The sequence below is a fragment of the Pezoporus occidentalis genome, unplaced genomic scaffold (genome assembly GCF_034315485.1).
Source record: "Pezoporus occidentalis ecotype Australia unplaced genomic scaffold, CSIRO_AGI_Poc_V1 ctg2, whole genome shotgun sequence".
Classification (NCBI taxonomy): Eukaryota; Metazoa; Chordata; class Aves; order Psittaciformes; family Psittacidae; genus Pezoporus; species Pezoporus occidentalis.
In genome coordinates, this window is record NW_026913855.1 from 20,559,516 (window position 1) to 20,579,479 (window position 19,964).

A 19,964-nucleotide genomic window follows, 5' to 3' on the forward strand; every position below is an offset into this window, starting at 1 on the left:
AAGGATGCCTCAATTATCTTCCTATAGCTGGTATCTGCATAATGAATTTAAATGATATAACACTACAGAAACGGAACCAAAAACTGTCAGTCATTACAGTCCATTACTAACTGTGATGAACATAAAGAAGCTACTTCAAACAGTTTTTTATTGGAGTATCCCAAAAATAGAATGTTACTATAATATACAACACATTGAAATAAAAAGTAAACCTGTTTTGCAAGTAGAAGATGCCAAAGAAAAGATTAAAACCATTCTGTTTTTACCTCTGATTTTTATTACAAGGGTTAGGGTTACAAGGATCCTTGGAAATACACGATCCAAACTCAAACTGATTGTCTTGGAGCCCAACACAACGAGCTATACATGCACTTGGATACGTGCGTCCATTCTGACCACATACTGGTACAAACTGATCTACGCAGTTACACGGTAAACCTGTAAAAGCAACACACAAAACAGGAATTTCATTCACGCTTATTTTCTGTGACATAAGGTACATAAAGGGTCATTAAGACATCTTCCAGCAAATGGAAGGATGTGCCATATCTTCAGCCAGTTTCTCCCTCCTGTATTTTAGCAATGCTATACAAGCTTATAAGTAGTTGCAAGGGAAGTCTGTGCCCTGCCTTCCTGCTGATTCTAGTCAGCTTTCTCCATTTTCTCTCCAAACTCCTTATCTCTTGTCCTGAGTGGCATTACGCTGTCTCTATTTTTTAGATATTTTGATGTATTTTGTTTTTCAGTACTGTTGTTTTTTTGTTTTTTTTTTTTTAAATGTATGCATTTTTTTCTGCAGTGCAGGTTGGACATGAGGAAAACAAACAGTTAAGAGAACATCATAATAGTAAGTTATCAGGTATTTTCCATTAATACTGTAGATAGAATTTAGAAGCTAATCCTTGCTCTAAGAATATTAAGATTACAGTTTCCATAGTTTGGAAAGTTACCTGTGAACTTCCGACGTTCATCTTCTGAACTATGCTCAGTCAGACACTGACGTGTAGAACATATCAAGTTTCCAGCAAAACATGAACAGACATTACAATCTATATTAAAGGACGTTCCATGGCCTTAAAAGAAATTAAGTAAATGCATACAATTAATACAAATACACCAGAAGACTATATACTCATATGTATTACATAGATATTACGTTTTCATTGTTAATTGTTCATGGGATTTCCCTTATTCAGTTTATTTTACTCCTGCAATTTCTTTTTTTTTCTTTTATTTCAAGTTTTACTTCATTCATTTAAAGTTTGTTCTCAGGTGGTTTTCATTAAACAAGGAAGCACTTTATCCTTTCAAAGCTTGTGTAAGTTAGGTTTTCTCTTTCTTTTTCAAGAACAGTTTAAAGCTGCAAAAAGAAATACACTCAGAAGACAAAAGTGCTAGATAAATTCTGGCTAGCAAGCTCCATATTTTTTTTAAAGGTAAAGCTTTTATAAGGATGCATTCTTCTCCTAAATTAATTTTATATAACACTGCTAAACTTTCAATCATAGTCTCATACATAATGCATGGTAGTGCTCATTTCTTTCCTTTCTGTGTACTTTTTGTCAAGAGGTGAAGACTGCCAATGCTTCATTCCAGTCTTCGTTGTTTTGCAATATCCATTAAAGCCGTAATTTCAGCCTCAACAAGCAGTACAAGTTATAATGCAGCTTTGTCCAAAGCAGGGAACGAGAAAGATTGTAGCAAAGCTGAACAGAAACCCAGATCTAGATTCAGCTCAAAACACACACAAATACAGAGAGGTCTATGTTCACCTACTGGCTTTTGGAAATGAGTTCTTAATAATGCAACTTATACCGCCAGAGTTGCTTTTCAAGGATGGAGCAGTCTGCCCAATTTTTGCTTTTTATAAGTTAGTAACTTTTTCATACATGACTCAAAGATTCAAACTGTAAACTTTGGGAATATTTGTTCAATTTAGCCATTCCAGTTTGGTTTTGTGAACTGTCCATATGACTGCCCTTCATGTAAAATCATTCATGTTGGTGTCAGCTGATTGATCCATAACCGAATCAGTTATTAAAGACTACCAACAAACACACAGCTCTTCAAGGAAATAGAAGAGTAGCCGTGCCTTACAAAATAAGGCAATTCTCTTTAATCTTCTTTAAAAGGGTTGAGATTAAGGATTAGAATATTTGAGAAATATTGCAGGGGCACAAGGAAAATCCTCAGCACAGTCTCTGGACATCCGATGCTATTAAAAATAGACTAAGAGTACCCACAAAGTTGGAACTGAGGAAATGGGCAACCATTTATAGTTAGTTACACTATGCTTAAAGCTCAAAACTACAGCATGCTTAGAGCAGATCTATTTGGTTTATTGTTTGTCCTGGGTTCAGCAGCAGCAGTCATTTTTCTACTTCTTGGTAGCTGGTGCGGTGCAGTGCAGTGTGCTGACTTTCGGCCTGGGAACAGAGCTGATAACGATGATGTTTTGGCTTGGCCAAGGACTTTGAGTCTCACGCTCTGCCAGGGAGGCAGGGAAGCCAGGAGGAAGCAGAGACAGGACACCTGACCCAAACTGACCAAAGAGGTATTCCATACCACAGCACGTCATGCCCAGGATGTAACTGAGAGTTACCCGAAAGGGCTGGTGCACTGCAGGGCTGGAGGAGGTATCGGTCGGTGCTTGCTCGGGCTGGAGGGGGGGTGAGTTATCGGTCGGCAGGTGGTGAGGTGCTGTATTCTCTTCCCTTGTTATTTCCTTTATCATTGTTATTATTGGTGGTAGCAGTAGTGATCTGTGTTGTACCTGAGTTACTGGACTGTTCTTATCTCAACCCCGGGGGAGTTGCATTCTTTTTGATTCTCCTCTCCGTTCCTCCGGGAGCAGGGGGAAGGCAAGAAGTGGGGGAAGTGAGTGAATGAGCTGTCTGGCTGGGTTTAAACCACAAAAACTGTTGCTTCATCCGTGGTGCCTACTGGCTCCTCCCAGAACTTTTTCCATCCTCGATCCCTAGAGCTCCCACCAGCCTAGTCCTACCAGAAAGGAAGCTACCTATTATCAAGTACCATAAAATGCAGTGGATGTGAGGTGAGTCAGTGACCTTCTGGTTAAAAAATGCTGCAACAGGGACACTCTTCACACAGGACTTATATTGGTTGAGATACAGGTTCAGTATTGATTTAAATAATGGAGCTCTCCATTAGAATTAAACAAATACTATGTACAGGAATGCAAACATTAACTTTTCTATTTTCTGACACTCTTCATTCAGATCCTCTAGGTCTTTACATGTACCTCATAATTCATTATTATTAAGTTCTAATACTTACTTTTTCTCTGTCCTCCAACAATGCATGATTTTTGGAGGTCAACACAACGCATTTCCATGCAGTTTTCTAGCAATCCACTGTGTCCACATGTGCAAATCTTGTAACAACCAACATCACCAGCTGAGGATGGAACCTGAATAAGTGTACCTTGACGGACTATAAAATCTGAGGCTTCTCCCAGTTTGCAACCTTGATAAAATGAGAAATTTTAACTCATATTTAGTAAATACTGTGACAAGCACCACTACCAAAAATAACTACTGCTCTTCGACTTGTGAAAAAGTTAAGGTGTTCCTAAAGCAGCCTTACTCTTGCCTATTAGACAAATTCACACATTTCATAGAGGCAAGATGTAGCACAAATAGAAGATACTTGCTTGAGACAATGTTCTGAAATACGTGTAAAAATGTCACTTTTGAAAGAGAGACTGGTAATTCCAACAATTCTGAAGCAATTTCATTTTCCACAGTTCTGTAGTAGTATGAAACATATGTGATATAACAAATACCACATATGCTTCACTCTCTCAAATACAGGGTGTAAATTAAAGGGTCTCACAAGCAAACCCCAGCCATTTCCCGTTTCATGTATTTTATTGTATCTTCCTTCCCTACTTCTACCTCTTACGTGAACACCGAAAGATGAAGAAAGGAGAAAGTGAGAAAAAGCACAAAAACTAGGTTAAAGAAAAAGAAAAAAGAATTTAAAAATTGGTTTTAAAAACTGCAAGGAAAAAAACCCCACATAAACGAAATAGTAGATTAAAATTACCCTAGAAGTGATGAACTGCAACAAATTCCCCACAGCTCTCAACCAACAACAAGATTGGATTCAAACATAAAAGTCACCCTCCAACCTCTGGAGGAAGTAAACTGTCTCTTCAAAAGCCCTGGGTGAGCTTGTTTTCAAATCACTTTGAATGACTTTTTCAGCAAGTGAAGACAATACAACCTCTATAGTAATAATGCTTTTTCTAATAAAGGTGTTATGTTTCAGTGGGCAATAAAACCAGAAATACATTGAGAAATGAAAAGGGCAAATAGGTAGGCTACAGCTTTTGAAAACACTTGGTAATCGTGATAACAGTTTCCTTGAGTTATTAGCAATTCACTTTCAAACTTTCAAAAAAAAAGGTAGGTAACACATGTTTACCAGCAAAACTCTGGTAAATAGAAATCCAAAACCCCTTACCTGGCACACACAAGTACGGAAGACACAGTTCTCCAGACTGACATCCTTTTCTGTTTACTTCACATAACTGATTAGCTGCACATGGATTCGGATTACACGGATGTGTAACATCTTCTACAATGTTACCTAAAGAACTTGGGCCTGAAAAGAGAGTATACAGCATTCTATATAGGCTTAAATGAGGTTTATTTTTCTTCAGTAAAGCACGGCATTTCTAATAGTAAAATAGCATTTTTAACAATTCTGTCACATATTTTTTTTACCACTACCAAAACAACCTTGCCACATACACTCAATACAAGAAGGAAGAAATGCAATGAGCTATGACAATTAGAATTTTCTCTACTATTTTAAAAGAAATAGCAACAGTTATTAAAAGCAATTGCAAGCATTCGAAGTATCTTTGTTTCTCATTTTGTTTCATAGGCATGTTGATACTTACTCAAGTATGTATCCAATGGGATACAATTCTCCAGATCATCTGTTGGAGATAAGAGCTCACAAATACTTTCAGCTGAGTGGCCTTCAGGGAATTTACTATGATCTCCACATTTCTTCAGTATTTCCACACAATCTGATCTTCAGATAAATAAACAAACAGAACTTCATGAACTTTACTTGAATCCACAACTTTCTCCTTCGGCCTTACAAAGAGTGTTTATATATATATATATGTACATGCTACATTCTACATACACGGGGAGGAACAAATTTGTGACACAGACAGGAACTATTGCTTATGCTACTTCTGCTTTGGGCTTGGTGATCTTTATTGTCTGTGGCATCGTATGTATGTATCTTTCAAGACCAAGCATTTCCTTGATTTACTGATGTCTAATATGGGTTGAAATCTATCTCTGTACTATTAACTGGCTTTTCTCTACCCCATCACTTACTTTCAAATTTATTTAAAAGAATCAAAAAACCAAACTTTCTTTTCCCCCAGACCTTTCTGTCAACTGAGAATCATCAGTAGGTCCCAAAGCCAAAAAATAGGAAAGGTTTTATAGACACCATAGAAAGCCAAAATCCCACCAACAATAAATCAACTTTACAATGGAAGAATACGCATCCATCTCATTAACTGGTAATCATCTTCCATTTACAGTGATGGAGATTCAAGCAATGGCAACTAAGCTCATACTCCTGTGTTTGCCTCGCCATGTTTTCCTAACGTAAGTCAAACACAGTCCTACAGCTGCTTTTTACTTCTCATTAATATTCTTAGCAGAATCTCTAAACCTTCCTCCCTCCACCCCCCAGTACTTACTTGCAGATAATACTTCCTCTGGATTTGCTGTGGCAAGGTTTAATTTGCAGTGAGCAGGCGATTGCCTTCCACATTTCTGGTTGGCATTTTTTTATATCAAGCACAGGAATATTTATAAATGGCATCTTAATACTCCCTTTTTCCCATAGCTTCATGTCATTCATGGCTCCCTGGTCTGACTGAGTATTGCAGCTCCTAAAAAGTTCTGTTGGTCTTAAAAGAAGAAGTTAGGATATGGCATGTATATACGAAGAAGAAAAGACCACACATTCTACCTTTCACCGTATCAATTCTGTAACCTGTATACAGCTTGCTTTTTGTGGCATAAATGAAATGAATTCCTTCCACATTCAAGTAAGATCAAAATCAACTTGAATTCTGTCTTTAAGGAAAATAAGCTCTTTAAAAATTAAGGCTGAAACTCGCTTCTCACCATACCTCTTAAATCAAGCATCACTTAAATTTTTCTTACCTGAAGAAAGTTGCTTTAGAAGCAAGTATCTTACATATACTGAATATCTGTGCAAATGTCTCCTCGTGAATAAGTAACACAAGGTGGTTTATCATTCATATCTGCCCAGGCTGCATCTATCACATGTGTGATTCTACTACTCATATAACACTCATATCACTGTGTACTATTTCAAACAGAAGCCAGAAATCTTTTTTAAACTCAAACTATTTAATTTGTAACCTTGTAATTACTAATTCAGATACCACTTTTAAATCATTCATTTTACCCTATTGAGTATAAAGCCACAGAAATATCTATGAAAGAAATTTTGACAAAGAGTAACATGTAAATTTAACAAGCATTTAAACCTTATTTATAATACACAACATTCCACCAATCGTGGCTTACTTGTCTGTACAGTAAGTCAGAAATATGCTGCTAATACATTATGACATTTTACAAGTTCATGGGTTAGCTTTTATTCTTGTAAGTTTTGTTATGTCTGTTGTTAAGTACATTTCCAAAAGTTTATTCTAAAGAAGAGCTATTTATTTTTCAAAGTATTTTAAAAAAATTAAATTTGCAGAAAGACAGCTACAAATGATTTTAAAACAGGCCTGAAAAACATTTTATTTAATTTTTAAAATCAAAGCACAGGTATTCCTTTATAAAATATTCAGTGTCTCTCTCCTACCTGTTATTAAAATTAGTGCAGTAAGTAAGATTTCTACAGCCCAGCTGACAAGGTTCTCGTACATCTGCTAAACAGGTCAACATGGAAACTTCAACTGCATTATACTCACAAAAACGATCAAATTCTTGCCAGCTCTGTGAATTGCCCCAGCTCGTGCTATAAAGTTTAGTGCAGAGCTCTCTGGGGAAAAAAAAAAAACAAATAAAACCAAATGAAGAAAATAAAATTAGAAGAACAGCAGCCATTCAGATATAGCAAAGCCCATTGTTTCTTAGCTGATGGCAACAGCCTGCGCTCAGTGTAGAATATTGTGTTAGCGCCCACAAAATCTGGAAGAGAATAGGACTCTATTTCATCTATAAAGCAAGATTCGGGCAAAGACCTGGTACAAGACAAATTCTGAGGCATTTTCACAATTGGAAACAAGGGTAGGGAGATACTGACCTACATGTGGAAGAATTTGCCTTAGAACAGCAATGGAGCTTAGCTCCATCAAGGCCTGTTGAAGGTGGAGGGTGCACAGTGACTCCTGGGTGAACAGATCTTGAACTTTCAAGAAAACATTGCCAAAGAGGATCCTGAGGGAGAGGCATTGTTTTACAGCCTTCTATAAGTCCATCAACAATTTCAAGCTCTGTTTTCATTGACATCAGAATTCTTTTACAAGCAGTCTGACATGTATAGTCTTCTGCTCTATCACAGCAATACAAACCTATTGAAAAATTAAAAGTAGTTCATAATTGAACACATAATAACAATCAGGATGCAAGATATAATAGCCCTCTGATTAAAAAAAAAAAATGTTATAAGGAGGTTCCCTCCCAACTAATCTCAAATAATGTTGCTTCTTTTAAATGCAAAGAGAATCAACTCTGGAAAAACCAGCACCAATATGCAGAATTAAAATAAACTATGTATCAGTAATGCACCTACAACCAAAAGTTACCATTATTTAAATTCATATAATTGCTATTAGAAAACAGAAATACATTAATACAATTTATACAACAGACTAATACAACAACATATTTTATATAAAAGTATATACAATGCTCAAACATTTTCAGTATTTTCATAACTTTAAGTACAGAAGGATTTTTTTATACTTACTATCTGTAGGATTTCTCATTGGGTATGACTGTGTATAGTTGTTCACACAATGTATAAGCTGAGGGCTAATAGATGCACAGTAATTTTCAACTGCTTTAATTTGTGAAGGACCGGGAGAAGAGTCTGTCCGAAAAATTGCTTGACAATATTCCCGACAGTTTGTATGATGACCTGCATAACTGCAACAGACTGACCCCACTGGGGAAACAAACAACAGAAAAATCTTATGGGCTCCTACACAGAGGAGTGAAGAAACAAGCATGTCTGTATCACACACAATGATTAAGGTCATATAACCTCTGTCTACAGAATGACTGGGAATATCTGTAACTAGCCAAATTACATTTGTTTGTTTGGCTGGAGAAAAAAGTCCCTAAAGTTGTCTTGAACTCAAGTTCACTGATTTCATTTTACGTAGCCAGACAACAGGCAACAAAACACTTGCAAGACTTCATCTATGCACTTAACACTCATTAAATGAAGCAGAAGGAGAAAATGAGCTTCTAAGCAATCATCAAAATAGGACAGAAAAAAATCAAATACAGATACACAAATTAAAAACTGATATAAATTGTACGAGCAGCCCAATCCCCTTATCACTTGAGCAAGGAAAGTTATGCTTGTGGGTTGTTCGTCTATGGAACTGAATCCATGCGATTTCCCACATTTTAGAGAAAAAAGGACAGAACGATATAAAAGAAAAACAAGAAGACAATCCATTCATTACATACTTACTTTCATTTCTGTTAATACAACTAAAGAGAGCATTCTGAAATCAAAACAAAAATAGTGTTATAAGCCAGAAAACTTCAGATGAATATTCAAGTATCCAGTTACTTCTTAGAATGAGCTAATAACTTTGTTATTATTTGTTCAAATTAGATTGGATTAAAACAAAAACACTATACAAAATCACTGAAAGCAGGAAATGAGAAGATCAGGGGCCATCTGAGTTTTGTGTGCACTTGTAGTAAAATAGTTAAATATTCAAGCCAAGTGTATAAGAAGACTTGCCTGGAGTAACTTATGAACAGCATGCTATAATAGACTGTCCCAAAATGTTACTTTTTTAATGACAACAATTCCAAAGATTCCATACGGGGGGGGGAAAAAAATCCTGAACTCTGACAGATGAACACATACAAATAGAAAATTTCTACATACTAACTCAAAACCAATGTCTCTTAAAAGCCAAAAGATGCTATCAACTCCTTCAAACTGCTGCCAGAAAGTACAGCTGGGGGATAGCCAACATGTTCAATGACAGAAGAAGGGAAATATACACACCTGCTGTTTCATTTCAAAGGACACTAACCCACAGAGTATCAACGTAGTTTGGTTGGAACCTTCAAAGGTCATCTAGTCCAACCCTCTGCAATAAGCAGGGACATCTTCACCTAGATCAGGTTGCTCAGGACCACATTCAGCTTGGCCTAGAATGTCTCCAGGGATGGTGCATCTACCACCTCTCTGGGCAACCCGTTCCAGGTTTCAACACTGACCCAGTGTTTTGTCACATTCATCAGAAAAAAATTCTTCTTTGTATAGCCTGAACCTACACTTTTTTTACAACTATAGCTCTTTGTTCTATTGCAACAGGCGGTACTAAAAAGCCTTTCCCCATCTTTCTTACAAGTCCCCTTTAAATACTGAAAGCCACAATAAGGTCTCCTGGAGCCTTATTGTGTTGAGCTGAACAACCCCAACTCTCTCAGCCTGTCACCAGAGAGGAGACAAACAAAAAAAACGAAACCAAAACCCAACAGATACTACATGTAAGCTTTCTGGGACTCAAGATGATGAAGTCAATGAGGTTGAAATTCAAATGCAGTTGCCAATTATCAAAGGGGAGGGGGTGGGGAAGAGAATCTGAAGCCCCTGCATGCCTGATCTCCACACTTGTCAGAACACCAGATTATAACAAGTGATCAAATACTTTAACATCGTGACAAAACACAATCCCTATCTTCATGAAGTTTCTGATCTTCATTTCCCCTATCCCCATCATTAAACAAATATGTATTTTACACAGCATCTAGGAAGCAAACAGAAACACCATCATACTGATTCACAAACATAATGTGGGATTAAACCTTGCTTCACTACAGCAAAGTATCAGATGTGCTACAACCTCTAAATGAGAAAAAGAAGAGATCGCAAACTACAGACCTAACGTAAGCTCAGTAGTTCACAAGATTCTTCATCTGTGTTAGTTACTGGTATTTACTGCATTGCAGAGAAATGGGTATACCCAAGAATCTTTGGGGTATTCTTGTGAAAATGTGTGCTGCTGCAAACAGATGGAAGTGTTACATTTTTGAAGTGAAAGTAGAAATGTGTTAGGGATCATCTTGATGGTTTTATTTTTCCTTTTGTCTTAGAGATTGTTTAGCCTGCAGGCATTTGTTTTTCAATTCACATTCTCTACTTGCTTTCTTCTGAGAGATCATGTAAGTCAATCTGTTCTGGCAGTATCCTTGTTTTCCGCCCTACATTCTGGGTAAGACTACAAAGAAAAGCGAAGTAAATACCAAAGTGATCAAATCTCTCAGTGGCTAACTCATAAAAATACCAATAACTACAACATCTGAATTCTGAGGCTTTCTTTTTGAGCAGCTTGCTTGTGCTTGGTTATGCTGAAGAGGGAAGGGTGAATACAGAACATACCTCTTCATAGAGCAGCACGAACAGGCAGCCTCATTTCTACTAGATAACTTTGGTACATAACCTACCCCTTCCTTTACCTACTCACCCTCAGACATCTCAAATCCTACATCTGAATCAGTACACATTATAGAGGCCCAATTTCTTATTTATTGAAGTGCAACTCATATATTCCACTGGATAACTGGAGAATTCCACAATCCCATTTTTACTTTATTATTTTTTTTCCTCATGAAAGTTTTGTAAATACCCAAATAAAACCACTATTTTTCAAAATGCTGTTTTTCATTTTCATAGCTATTTTCATCCTCTTTTCTGTTATTCATTTAAGAGTGAGCACGTCAGAAGCAGATCAGAACAGCTCTCCCTATGCGAATTGGCAATCAAATGAATTAGCATTCCTGCATAGACAGTTCTGATAAATATCTGAAGAGCCAAAAGAATTATTTACTGTACCAAAAGATGGAAGACTCACATTTTAACATGGACTTTAAAAGCCCCAAGCCCTGATGTTTCAGTTTGTATCATGCCATTAATGATTTTGTTATGCTGTAACTTAAATCAAAAGTTCCAACTTGTCAATTACTCTTTATGTCATGTAAAGCATAGTGCTATAATCCTGTTTTAAACAGTCTCACAATTATATCTTTTGGATAATATCTTCTTGGATTGTGAAGTACGTTAACAGTCAAACACAAGTTTTTAAATAGGACAGTCTCAATACTGTAGAAAGCAGCATCACTTTCTTCTATTTATAGTCAGAAATGAATTTAAACCGCGGGTAAACCATAGCAGATGTAGCACTGAAAAATGACCCTATGAGAATAAACACAAATCTAACCTGAAAATGTAAGTTAATTTCCCATGAACACCAGCTATGTATGATTTTACTGATCATGAATAAAAGCACAGGTCTAGTGAGAACACATCATACAAAAATTTGAAAGTCTGTCTTACATAAAACTATGCCCAAACCTCACAAATTCAGACATTTTCATTCTTCCAATATCCTCTACCAAATTTTAGATCTTTTCTCAGAAGAGCACAGATACTGCGTAATTTCTCCGAGAGTGAGAATGAATTTGCAGCAACATTCCTAATCCAAGCAGGAAGTCTGAATCTGATTCACTTCAGATTTTCCCTCTTTACTACCTGATACTGGGAAATAAAGGGTTAACATTGTGCCTGCTTGCTTAAGCAGTCACTGTGCTTGGTGAAGCAGAACCATAGCAGTCAAAGCTGCTAGAATGGTGAAGCAGAATTGTAGGAGTTACAGCTGCTAGGCAGAATTGTAGTAGATAAGATTTATAACTTAATATTTAAAACATTCTTGTTTAAATAGTATCTTTAGAAAGAAAAGGAACAAAAGATAGCCAGAGTAACAAAATTTGAAAACTTGACCACTTTCTACTTTAAGATACATAAAACCGGCTTGTACCGAACTTGAGGTTTGGATAGGAGCCAAAACCCTACTGAGTCTGCGTGAAAGCAAGAGGTTACTTGCGGTGATGAAGAGGAACTACAGGCCTTCATCCTCACGACCCCCTAACAACCACCACCAGGAGGAACTGCACAGACGCACCAATGGGATGAATGCCAGAAAACTACTTATAATACTAGACGGGAATAGATTTTGCATATGTATTAGGCGTGAAGCAATCTCATGTTTAGGTAATCATTATATGTAATATAATGGGGTGCACATGCTTTTGGAGAAGCAATCCCTATGTGCCTCGGCGCTGAATAAAAGCATACCTACTTTACAACTCTAACGAGTTGTGGAGTCTGTCCGCGTATCATACCCACCAAGCAAATCCTGTCACTCATTCATCTGTGTAACACTGATGAGAAACAAGAGAATTTACAGGAAAAGAGCACGCAGACAGAGCCACCATCCTACATTCATAAAGAAGAGATTTCTACTGGTGCCTAAAGGCTCAGGTAGTTTTTATAGCACCACATATTCTTCTCTATGGATGCCAGAAAATGATAATCAGAAAGTCATTGTTTCAACATGGCCACCTGGTTTCTCTGGGACCTTCCATGTATGAAAAAAGAAACAACTATCAAATAGTAATTGTCATATACAACACCACTCTGATTCAAAATTGACTGTCCTCAGAAGCTGCTGAAATTAGACTTCTCCACAGCCACTCTGGTGACATAAAAACCAGCCAGGTAGAAGGTGACACTAACTTCATTAATTCATGCACTGAGACAGTAGAGGCTCCTGAAAAAGCTGAAGTCTGTCCATCATGGTTATATTTAAGTACTTGACCATTCTGTTAGTACAAACAATACTTAGAATCATGATGTCATGCTGCTATAAACTCAGCTAAAAATTGTCATGTTACTTAAAAGTTGAATGTTACAAAAAAGTTATTAAAAAGCAGTTCAGGGATAACAGTGTCACTGGCTGTGTTAGCTCAAATCACAGTTTATAACTGTGCATGAAACAGAAAAGAATATTGAAAAAATTATGTCTACCAGCATTTCTCCCCTATAGATGGGCTCAAGTTCAGACAAAATTATCTTGTATTGTAGCAAATTTACACACCAATCTTATACAGGCAGAATGCTCTAACCAGGTAATAAATCTTTCTGTACTTTGAAACTACAGTTTCACAGATTGCTGAATCTTGTGTTTCTGTTAAGAGGAGGTGGTCTTCTTGTTTCCACCTTTTTTTCAACTCTTCTCTCCCTGTTCCTAGTTGTATAGTCTTGTGTATGCCTTTACATGAGCTCTGGCACTGAGCATCTTCTCATGACCTGATTTTTTTCAATAACCCTGATGAAAACTCTTCCTAGGAATTTAAATCAGCATATAGTACTAAGTTTGAATAGAACAGGACAGGACAGAACTGAACAGAAAGAACAGGACAGAAATGAAACAGAACAATCTTTTAGATATTGTCTGGCTATCAGTGAGAGGGACTGTGTGCAGAAAAAGGGCAGCTGCAAGAAGCAACAGGAAGAACTTCAGCTGCACCAAGTTGTTGAAGCAACTCCCTGTATTTCAAGAAATTGTAGTACCTGCAGCCACCAGAGAATACAGTGCTAGTCAGGGTGCTGACTTCGCTCTGTCCATCTGTAGGTCTGGATAATTGTTCAGTTTCCCAGAAAATATGTGGGGAGTGTAGCTAAACAGACATGAGAGAATCTTAGACATTTGCTCATAAATAAAGCTCATAAAAGCATTAAGCAGTCAGTCTGATCTGAATTATTAACTATAATTTCATTTCAGAACACAGGGTTAATGCCCATCTCTGCTGAAGTAGCACTCGTGTTTAAGAAATCAGCAGCTTTTCTGCCCACTCAAGCTTACCTTATGAACCTGCTAGGGAACTGGCAGAAGAGAAAGACACAGAAAACAAAGCAAAACATGAAACAGTAATATAGCTAAGAAAAACCGAAACAAACCAAAACACGCACAAAAAAAAACCAAACCAGAAGAGCAAATAAGCCTGTTCTCTTTAAAGGAAGAACTAAGTCATCAAGATCTGGGAAAATGAGAATAAAAAGGCAATACAGCGTACCTGCACAGAATCTGATACTCCATTTATAAACTTGTGAATAAAATACTAAGCGAACAAAGATGGCAACACTGAAATCTATAAAACACTGATTTTATTTGTGCATTATTCTCATCTTTCAGACTTCTCTTTTTTAAAAACCAAATGTTGCCAAAACTGGTGATTAGAGACAGTGAGACTACAAGAAGAGGGAATGGAAAGTGGCAGGCAGACACAGGCAACACAACCGCGTATGCCTTGAAGAAAACTGGCTCAAAGATCTTTGGTGTTACGGAAATTGAAACAGGCAGGTGAAGTTTACCCAGCAGAGCACACTGTCCAGTTTCCCTCACCAGAAGTTCCTTGAAGAAAGATTTCAGCCAGTACTGCAGGACCTAACTGGTTTCGCTCTTTTTGGAGCTCATCAGCTGCAGGTAACGGCTCAAAACCCAAAATGCATGCACACAAATACTAATAAAGCAGAATATTTTGCTAAAGGAGTAAGTCTTCTGCATTATATTTAATTATATTTATATATATTTTATATATATATTATATATATTTTAAATTATTTAAATTATAAGGATTTTTTCCTAAATGGCTGCCTCTTGTGCCTTCAATGAAAAGCGACGGAAGCTGTTTTCACACCAGAAATTAAGAGTATTTTGCTAAAAATCAAAGATTGTTTTCCTCCCTAAAAACTACCATGGTATTGGTATTCTACTAACTTTGGCAGAAAAATAAGTTTAGTACTGTCACCTTTGGCAACCTAACCACATTTAATATTTGAATACAGATCCTGCCCATCTTAATTTAGAAGTATTACCACAGCTAGCAAATACACTAGGATATAAAATGCTTCACTCTACACAACAAAAGTCCTGTTAGTCTCTCCTTGACTTCACAGAATCATAGAATATTTAGGATTGGAAAGGACCTTAAGATCATCTAGTTCCAACCCCCGCCTGCCATGGGCGGGGACACATCACACTAGACTTCATTTAATCTTTAAATTTGTCAGCAGAAGGTAAAGTCAGAAGGTAACACACTAAGGTTTAGTGGGGTCAGACGAAGTTTCAAATGACAGTGGACATCTGTTAAGAACTTTAAAACTTGCAGTAATTAACAACTGCAATTGTTTAATTGAGGCCAAAATTATCCTCAGTTACATAAACCAGAAAAGAAGTGATAATACTTGCACAGTAAGGTAGAATAAAATTACTGCAACTTCAATTCTGGCAAGATCTTTGAGTGTTCCATCAGCCTTCTTTGAACAGAATAGAGACAAAAAGCACCACTGGATAAGATGCCAATAATATTAGCTACAATGTGTATTACATGGACAGAGTCCACCCTGAATTTATTAAGTAGTATTTCTAGAGGCCACATACAGCCATGTTCCTTAGGAGTTAACTGAAACTGTTTTGTAAACTTCTCCTAAACAGAATCTTGAGTTATAGTCTACTGTCTCTGAGTAATCTACACAACTAGACAGGAGCTAAAAGCCGCTGACCACATTTTTCAAAAGGGGTAATTAGTAGCCAGCATTCACTAAAACCTCAGCACAAAGCAAGATCGTATAACCCTAGAAGATAAACCAAGCCAATACTGAAGCACAGTGAATATTTTTCTGAATCCCTTCTACAGCACTTTAAGCTGCAGGCACTGCATTTGAAGTTTTGGTATGTAAAAACTGTAAGAAAACAAAGGCAGATTAAGCTAATCAGTGCTCAAATCTGCGAGAGCAAAAATACGTGTAAGCAGTCCAGGGACATCAAAAGTGTTTCCTACTGTGTGTCAAAAACAGTTTTCAGAGCGGAAGCTAAGTAACTGGCACCATTTCCAATTACATTTTGACCACATGGCAGATGTTAATAGTGCTCAGCTGTAGCAAAGCTCTCAATATCAATTAACCAGAGAAGTCTGAATGTCTTATTCAATACACGAGGGTAAGAACTGGAGTTCTTAATGTGCAGAGAGGTACACAGTGTAGAAAGTGATGAGCTTCAATCTAGTGGAAATTTCAGTACTACCCTTTCCATGCACAGAAGAAAGAATAGTGATGTTTCAATAATAAAGCATTTGCAGCTTGTATTAAGCTTTATAAACTATTCTCAGTTACCCCTCCGAGCATATATTCCATGCAGCCTTTTAACAAAAAATGAACCTCAACTTTACACCAAACTTAAAAATAAGTAAATCCTACATACAATCCACACAGTCTCCACTTCTTTTTTCTTCCTTCTTTGACTATTACCTACCTTCTTTTTAGAGGAAGATGAATAGGATAGCAGAAAGCTGAAAGAAGTAGTGAAAGATATGAGTCGAGATGCATAGAAGTAGAGAAAAAAAATGAGGATGACAAAATGAGTACCTGAGAAGCAGAAGACGGGAAAAAGGACTACCAGAATAAAAATATTTCAAAAGAAGGCAAGTGGAGTACATTTCAGTAACACTCAAAACCACTGAGCTAGTTACGTTATTGTTTTAATTTCTGTATGCAGTGCTATTTGAAGATAAAGAGTATTTAACAGGACACGCATCTTCAATGGAGTGATCAAAAATGAATGGGTTATTACAACATGATTAATTTATAAGATGTGTAAAATCTCTAAATTAGAAGCATCAAACTTCATAAATATTTATAGTAAAAGTAATGCAGAAATATATGATGAGCAGAAAAAGCACCTTCAATTAACCTTGTGAAAAGCTGGCACATCAATGCTGAAGTGATTTTACTACCTTACAAACCCGAGACTCCGCTTAGCAACTTCAAACTTTGTGACACCTCCCGACTGGAGTTTGGGGTTTTTTTCACTGCTCTGAACAACTACGCCCTACCCTTGAAGGCTTACCTTTTTCTTCATACTCACTAACTTAGTGGGAAGCTGAAGGGTAACTTGTGAAATTGCTTCCCCAGTCTCAAAGGATTAAAGAAAAATACTACGCACAGTACAGTCAAATACTGTATGAAGCTTGTGAAAATCCTCTGGGAAATCCTTAGGTAAGTATACTAAGCAAGCTATGAAAGTCGGTAAGCTACTAGAGTATTTACAAAATGGGAATTATACTTTTATATTCTTGATTCATCTAGTTTTTACTTACATGTCATGTACTTATATATTCAAGATCTCAATAACAGAGCTGATGAACAAGTGCTGTAATCTATATTGTAAACTAATTCTCAAATTGGATCCTCATTTTTAGTAAATGAGGTGTGAATTCTTAAAAGGTAAACACAGTAAGTATGATATTGCATTTATGTGATTCACAGGCTGGTTTTGATCTTATGTCACCTCTTTCAGTTTTAACTAACCACTCCCTCCCCAGTTACTCAGTTTTTTCTCCAGCCAACCCAACTGAATACAATGTATGGTACAGGTCACAGACACAGAAACTACCTACAGACTCCCTCCAGAAGTCTTTTTGGAATCTCCTATTTATACAAAAAGTCCTTGAATTTTGCATAACCAATGGGTCTCTTGATAGCATTGTAAGTACTATTTTTTGAGTACCTGTAAGCCTTGATACATAGGAAAACCTGTCATACAAAAATCTGTAATAACTGAAGATCTATCATGTCAGATGCTTAATTTCTATCTCTAACACTGTATCTGTATCTACTACTCCAAGATCTCGTTTAAAAAGTTCTTTCCTTCTTCATCAATCAGAAGACTGATTCCTTCTTCCATCATTTCTCTCCCTTTCCTCTTTTAGTGTTGGCATAGACAGAAAAAGTGTTAAGAGTTCTGTACAGTAAGATCACTCTTGAGTAAGAGTGAAGGACTCACTTTCCAAAATTCCAGATAAAAATCAGAAAGAGAAGAATTAGTTAACATAAATGACTATCACCATTTTGTTGTCATTCTTTGATCTCTTACCTTTCCTCTCCAGTTCTCCTTCAACCCATATTGGCCAACTTCCTACAGCAATGCAGAAATCCAGAAAAAAAGAAGGAAACAGACCAGCATAATAGAGGAGAAGCTTACAGATGTTGACAGTAGAGCATATTATAGCATGAAAGGAAACAGAACTACTGAAAATGAAAATTCATTTTTTAAGAGAACAAGCTATGGTAAATTCAACAGTGAAGAGTCCAGGAAAATACTATCTAGATTGTTTAGATAACAGGACCAAAGAAAGAGAAAACCGGAATTTAATGCTTCCTGGAAAAACAGGAAACCCGATACACTTCTGCCCAAATCAAGAGAACAGAGAATTGTCCAATATCCTGAACAGTTGATCAGAATTTATGCACGACTACCTAATTCAGGACAGGAGGAAATAAGATGAAAGGGGGAGGAGGAATCTGACTTTTAATTAAGAAACAGATTGAAATAAAAGAAGCCCTAGCAGAACAGCTTTTCTACAAACTGTGTTAAAAAAAGTACAGGTAAAGGCAAATTCCTGAAAACATCCTGATGGTTGATTTAAGACCAGAACAGCAACAATAACTGCAAGCACCAATAGGTTCACTGATGTTACAGAATCTATTCATTTAATATTATTGACATTAGGATAGAATACTTAAAAGGTTATTCTTTCCTAGGTTTATGTCTTTAGGTCACTTTTAAGCTGACTCTTCCACTGTAGAAGCACAGAGGTGCTCATATACCAACTTTCATGAAACAAAGTTTTTTGGAATTTATGTCTTCATTTTTAAAGTTTAATTCAAATTAAGATATATGAAAGCCTAAAAAAAATATACTATATTTTTGCAGAAAACAATTATACTTTTACAAAAATCGTAGAGAGAGGTAACTCATATTTGGATGAGAATGAGTATATCCAGAAACATGAGTAAGATGACTGGCTTTCCCTCTTCTCAGGATACTTTTTACAGAATTTCTAAACCAGTTGATTCTTAGTAATATATATCCAGACACACATACACATACCTCATATTCCTTCCTGCAGACCTTTATAACATCATTTTTTGCAGAAGCCTGAAAGACAGATAGATTTCTGTATTTGTAGTGGAAAATAATATAATCACGTTGCAAAACAAAGATGATTCTATCTTTATATTGGACGTATTATGTGATTATATATTAAATATATTATTTAATACAGTATACATTTATGTATATTATTTAATACATTATACATTAAGTATATTAAACATATTAAATGTGATAATCAGGATTAATGATCTATTTACATTTTCCTTTTCAAGAACCTAAAGAATGCATTCAAAACTGAACGAAGAAAAAGCAGAAACCATGACCATTAATCACAGAACCAACTACATTGAAAAAGACCTTTAAGACAATCAAGTACCACTGTTACTGCAGGACTGCCAAGTTCACCACTAAACAATGTCACCAAGGGCTTCATCTACACTACACTAAATTAAAAAACAAAACCTCACATTTCCACACCAAGTTAGTTGATACCAGAAGCACACAAAGCAACTTTATTTTCATCAAAGTTTTACCACACAGAGCAGAATACAGGAAACATTTACTAAATGGGAGAACTTGAGCATAAACATCTCCCTATTTTGTGTGCTCGGTACCACTTACGTGCCTGTTGCTTCTCCTCCCTATCGCACATACAGTCCTACAGTTCCTGTTGTCAAACAGAGCTGCAGAAATTCTCCCTTCAAACTACAGATCAGTTTCTTCTGTCAAGAAACTCTTGTTCTTTTTTCATATGACAGATGCTCAAAATTATTATGACTACTAACATTAGGTATCTTCACCTCCAGTCATTTAAAAACACCAGGATAAAAATCTGACCTTGGACCTATCATATTACCTTCCTCAAAAT

At 36.5% G+C, this 19,964-nt stretch overlaps 1 protein-coding gene across 2 annotated transcripts in view; it reads right to left on the bottom strand.

The window, feature by feature from the left end:
• The window catches only part of RECK (reversion inducing cysteine rich protein with kazal motifs), a 49,114-nt gene that overhangs the window by 10,471 nt on the left and 18,679 nt on the right, over positions 1 to 19,964 (bottom strand). The window contains exons 6-17 of one of the 2 annotated variants that reach the window (XM_062618098.1): positions 19,091 to 19,138; positions 18,074 to 18,115; positions 8,752 to 8,785; positions 8,017 to 8,214; positions 7,351 to 7,618; positions 6,907 to 7,086; positions 5,759 to 5,971; positions 4,931 to 5,067; positions 4,489 to 4,629; positions 3,298 to 3,486; positions 951 to 1,073; positions 267 to 438 (exon numbers count right to left, since the gene is read on the bottom strand). In XM_062618098.1, coding sequence (XP_062474082.1) covers positions 267 to 438; positions 951 to 1,073; positions 3,298 to 3,486; positions 4,489 to 4,629; positions 4,931 to 5,067; positions 5,759 to 5,971; positions 6,907 to 7,086; positions 7,351 to 7,618; positions 8,017 to 8,214; positions 8,752 to 8,785; positions 18,074 to 18,115; positions 19,091 to 19,138 — 1,745 coding nt within the window. The remainder of the gene's footprint in view (positions 1 to 266; positions 439 to 950; positions 1,074 to 3,297; positions 3,487 to 4,488; positions 4,630 to 4,930; positions 5,068 to 5,758; positions 5,972 to 6,906; positions 7,087 to 7,350; positions 7,619 to 8,016; positions 8,215 to 8,751; positions 8,786 to 18,073; positions 18,116 to 19,090; positions 19,139 to 19,964) is intronic. The other variant, XM_062618099.1, reaches the window with a different exon arrangement.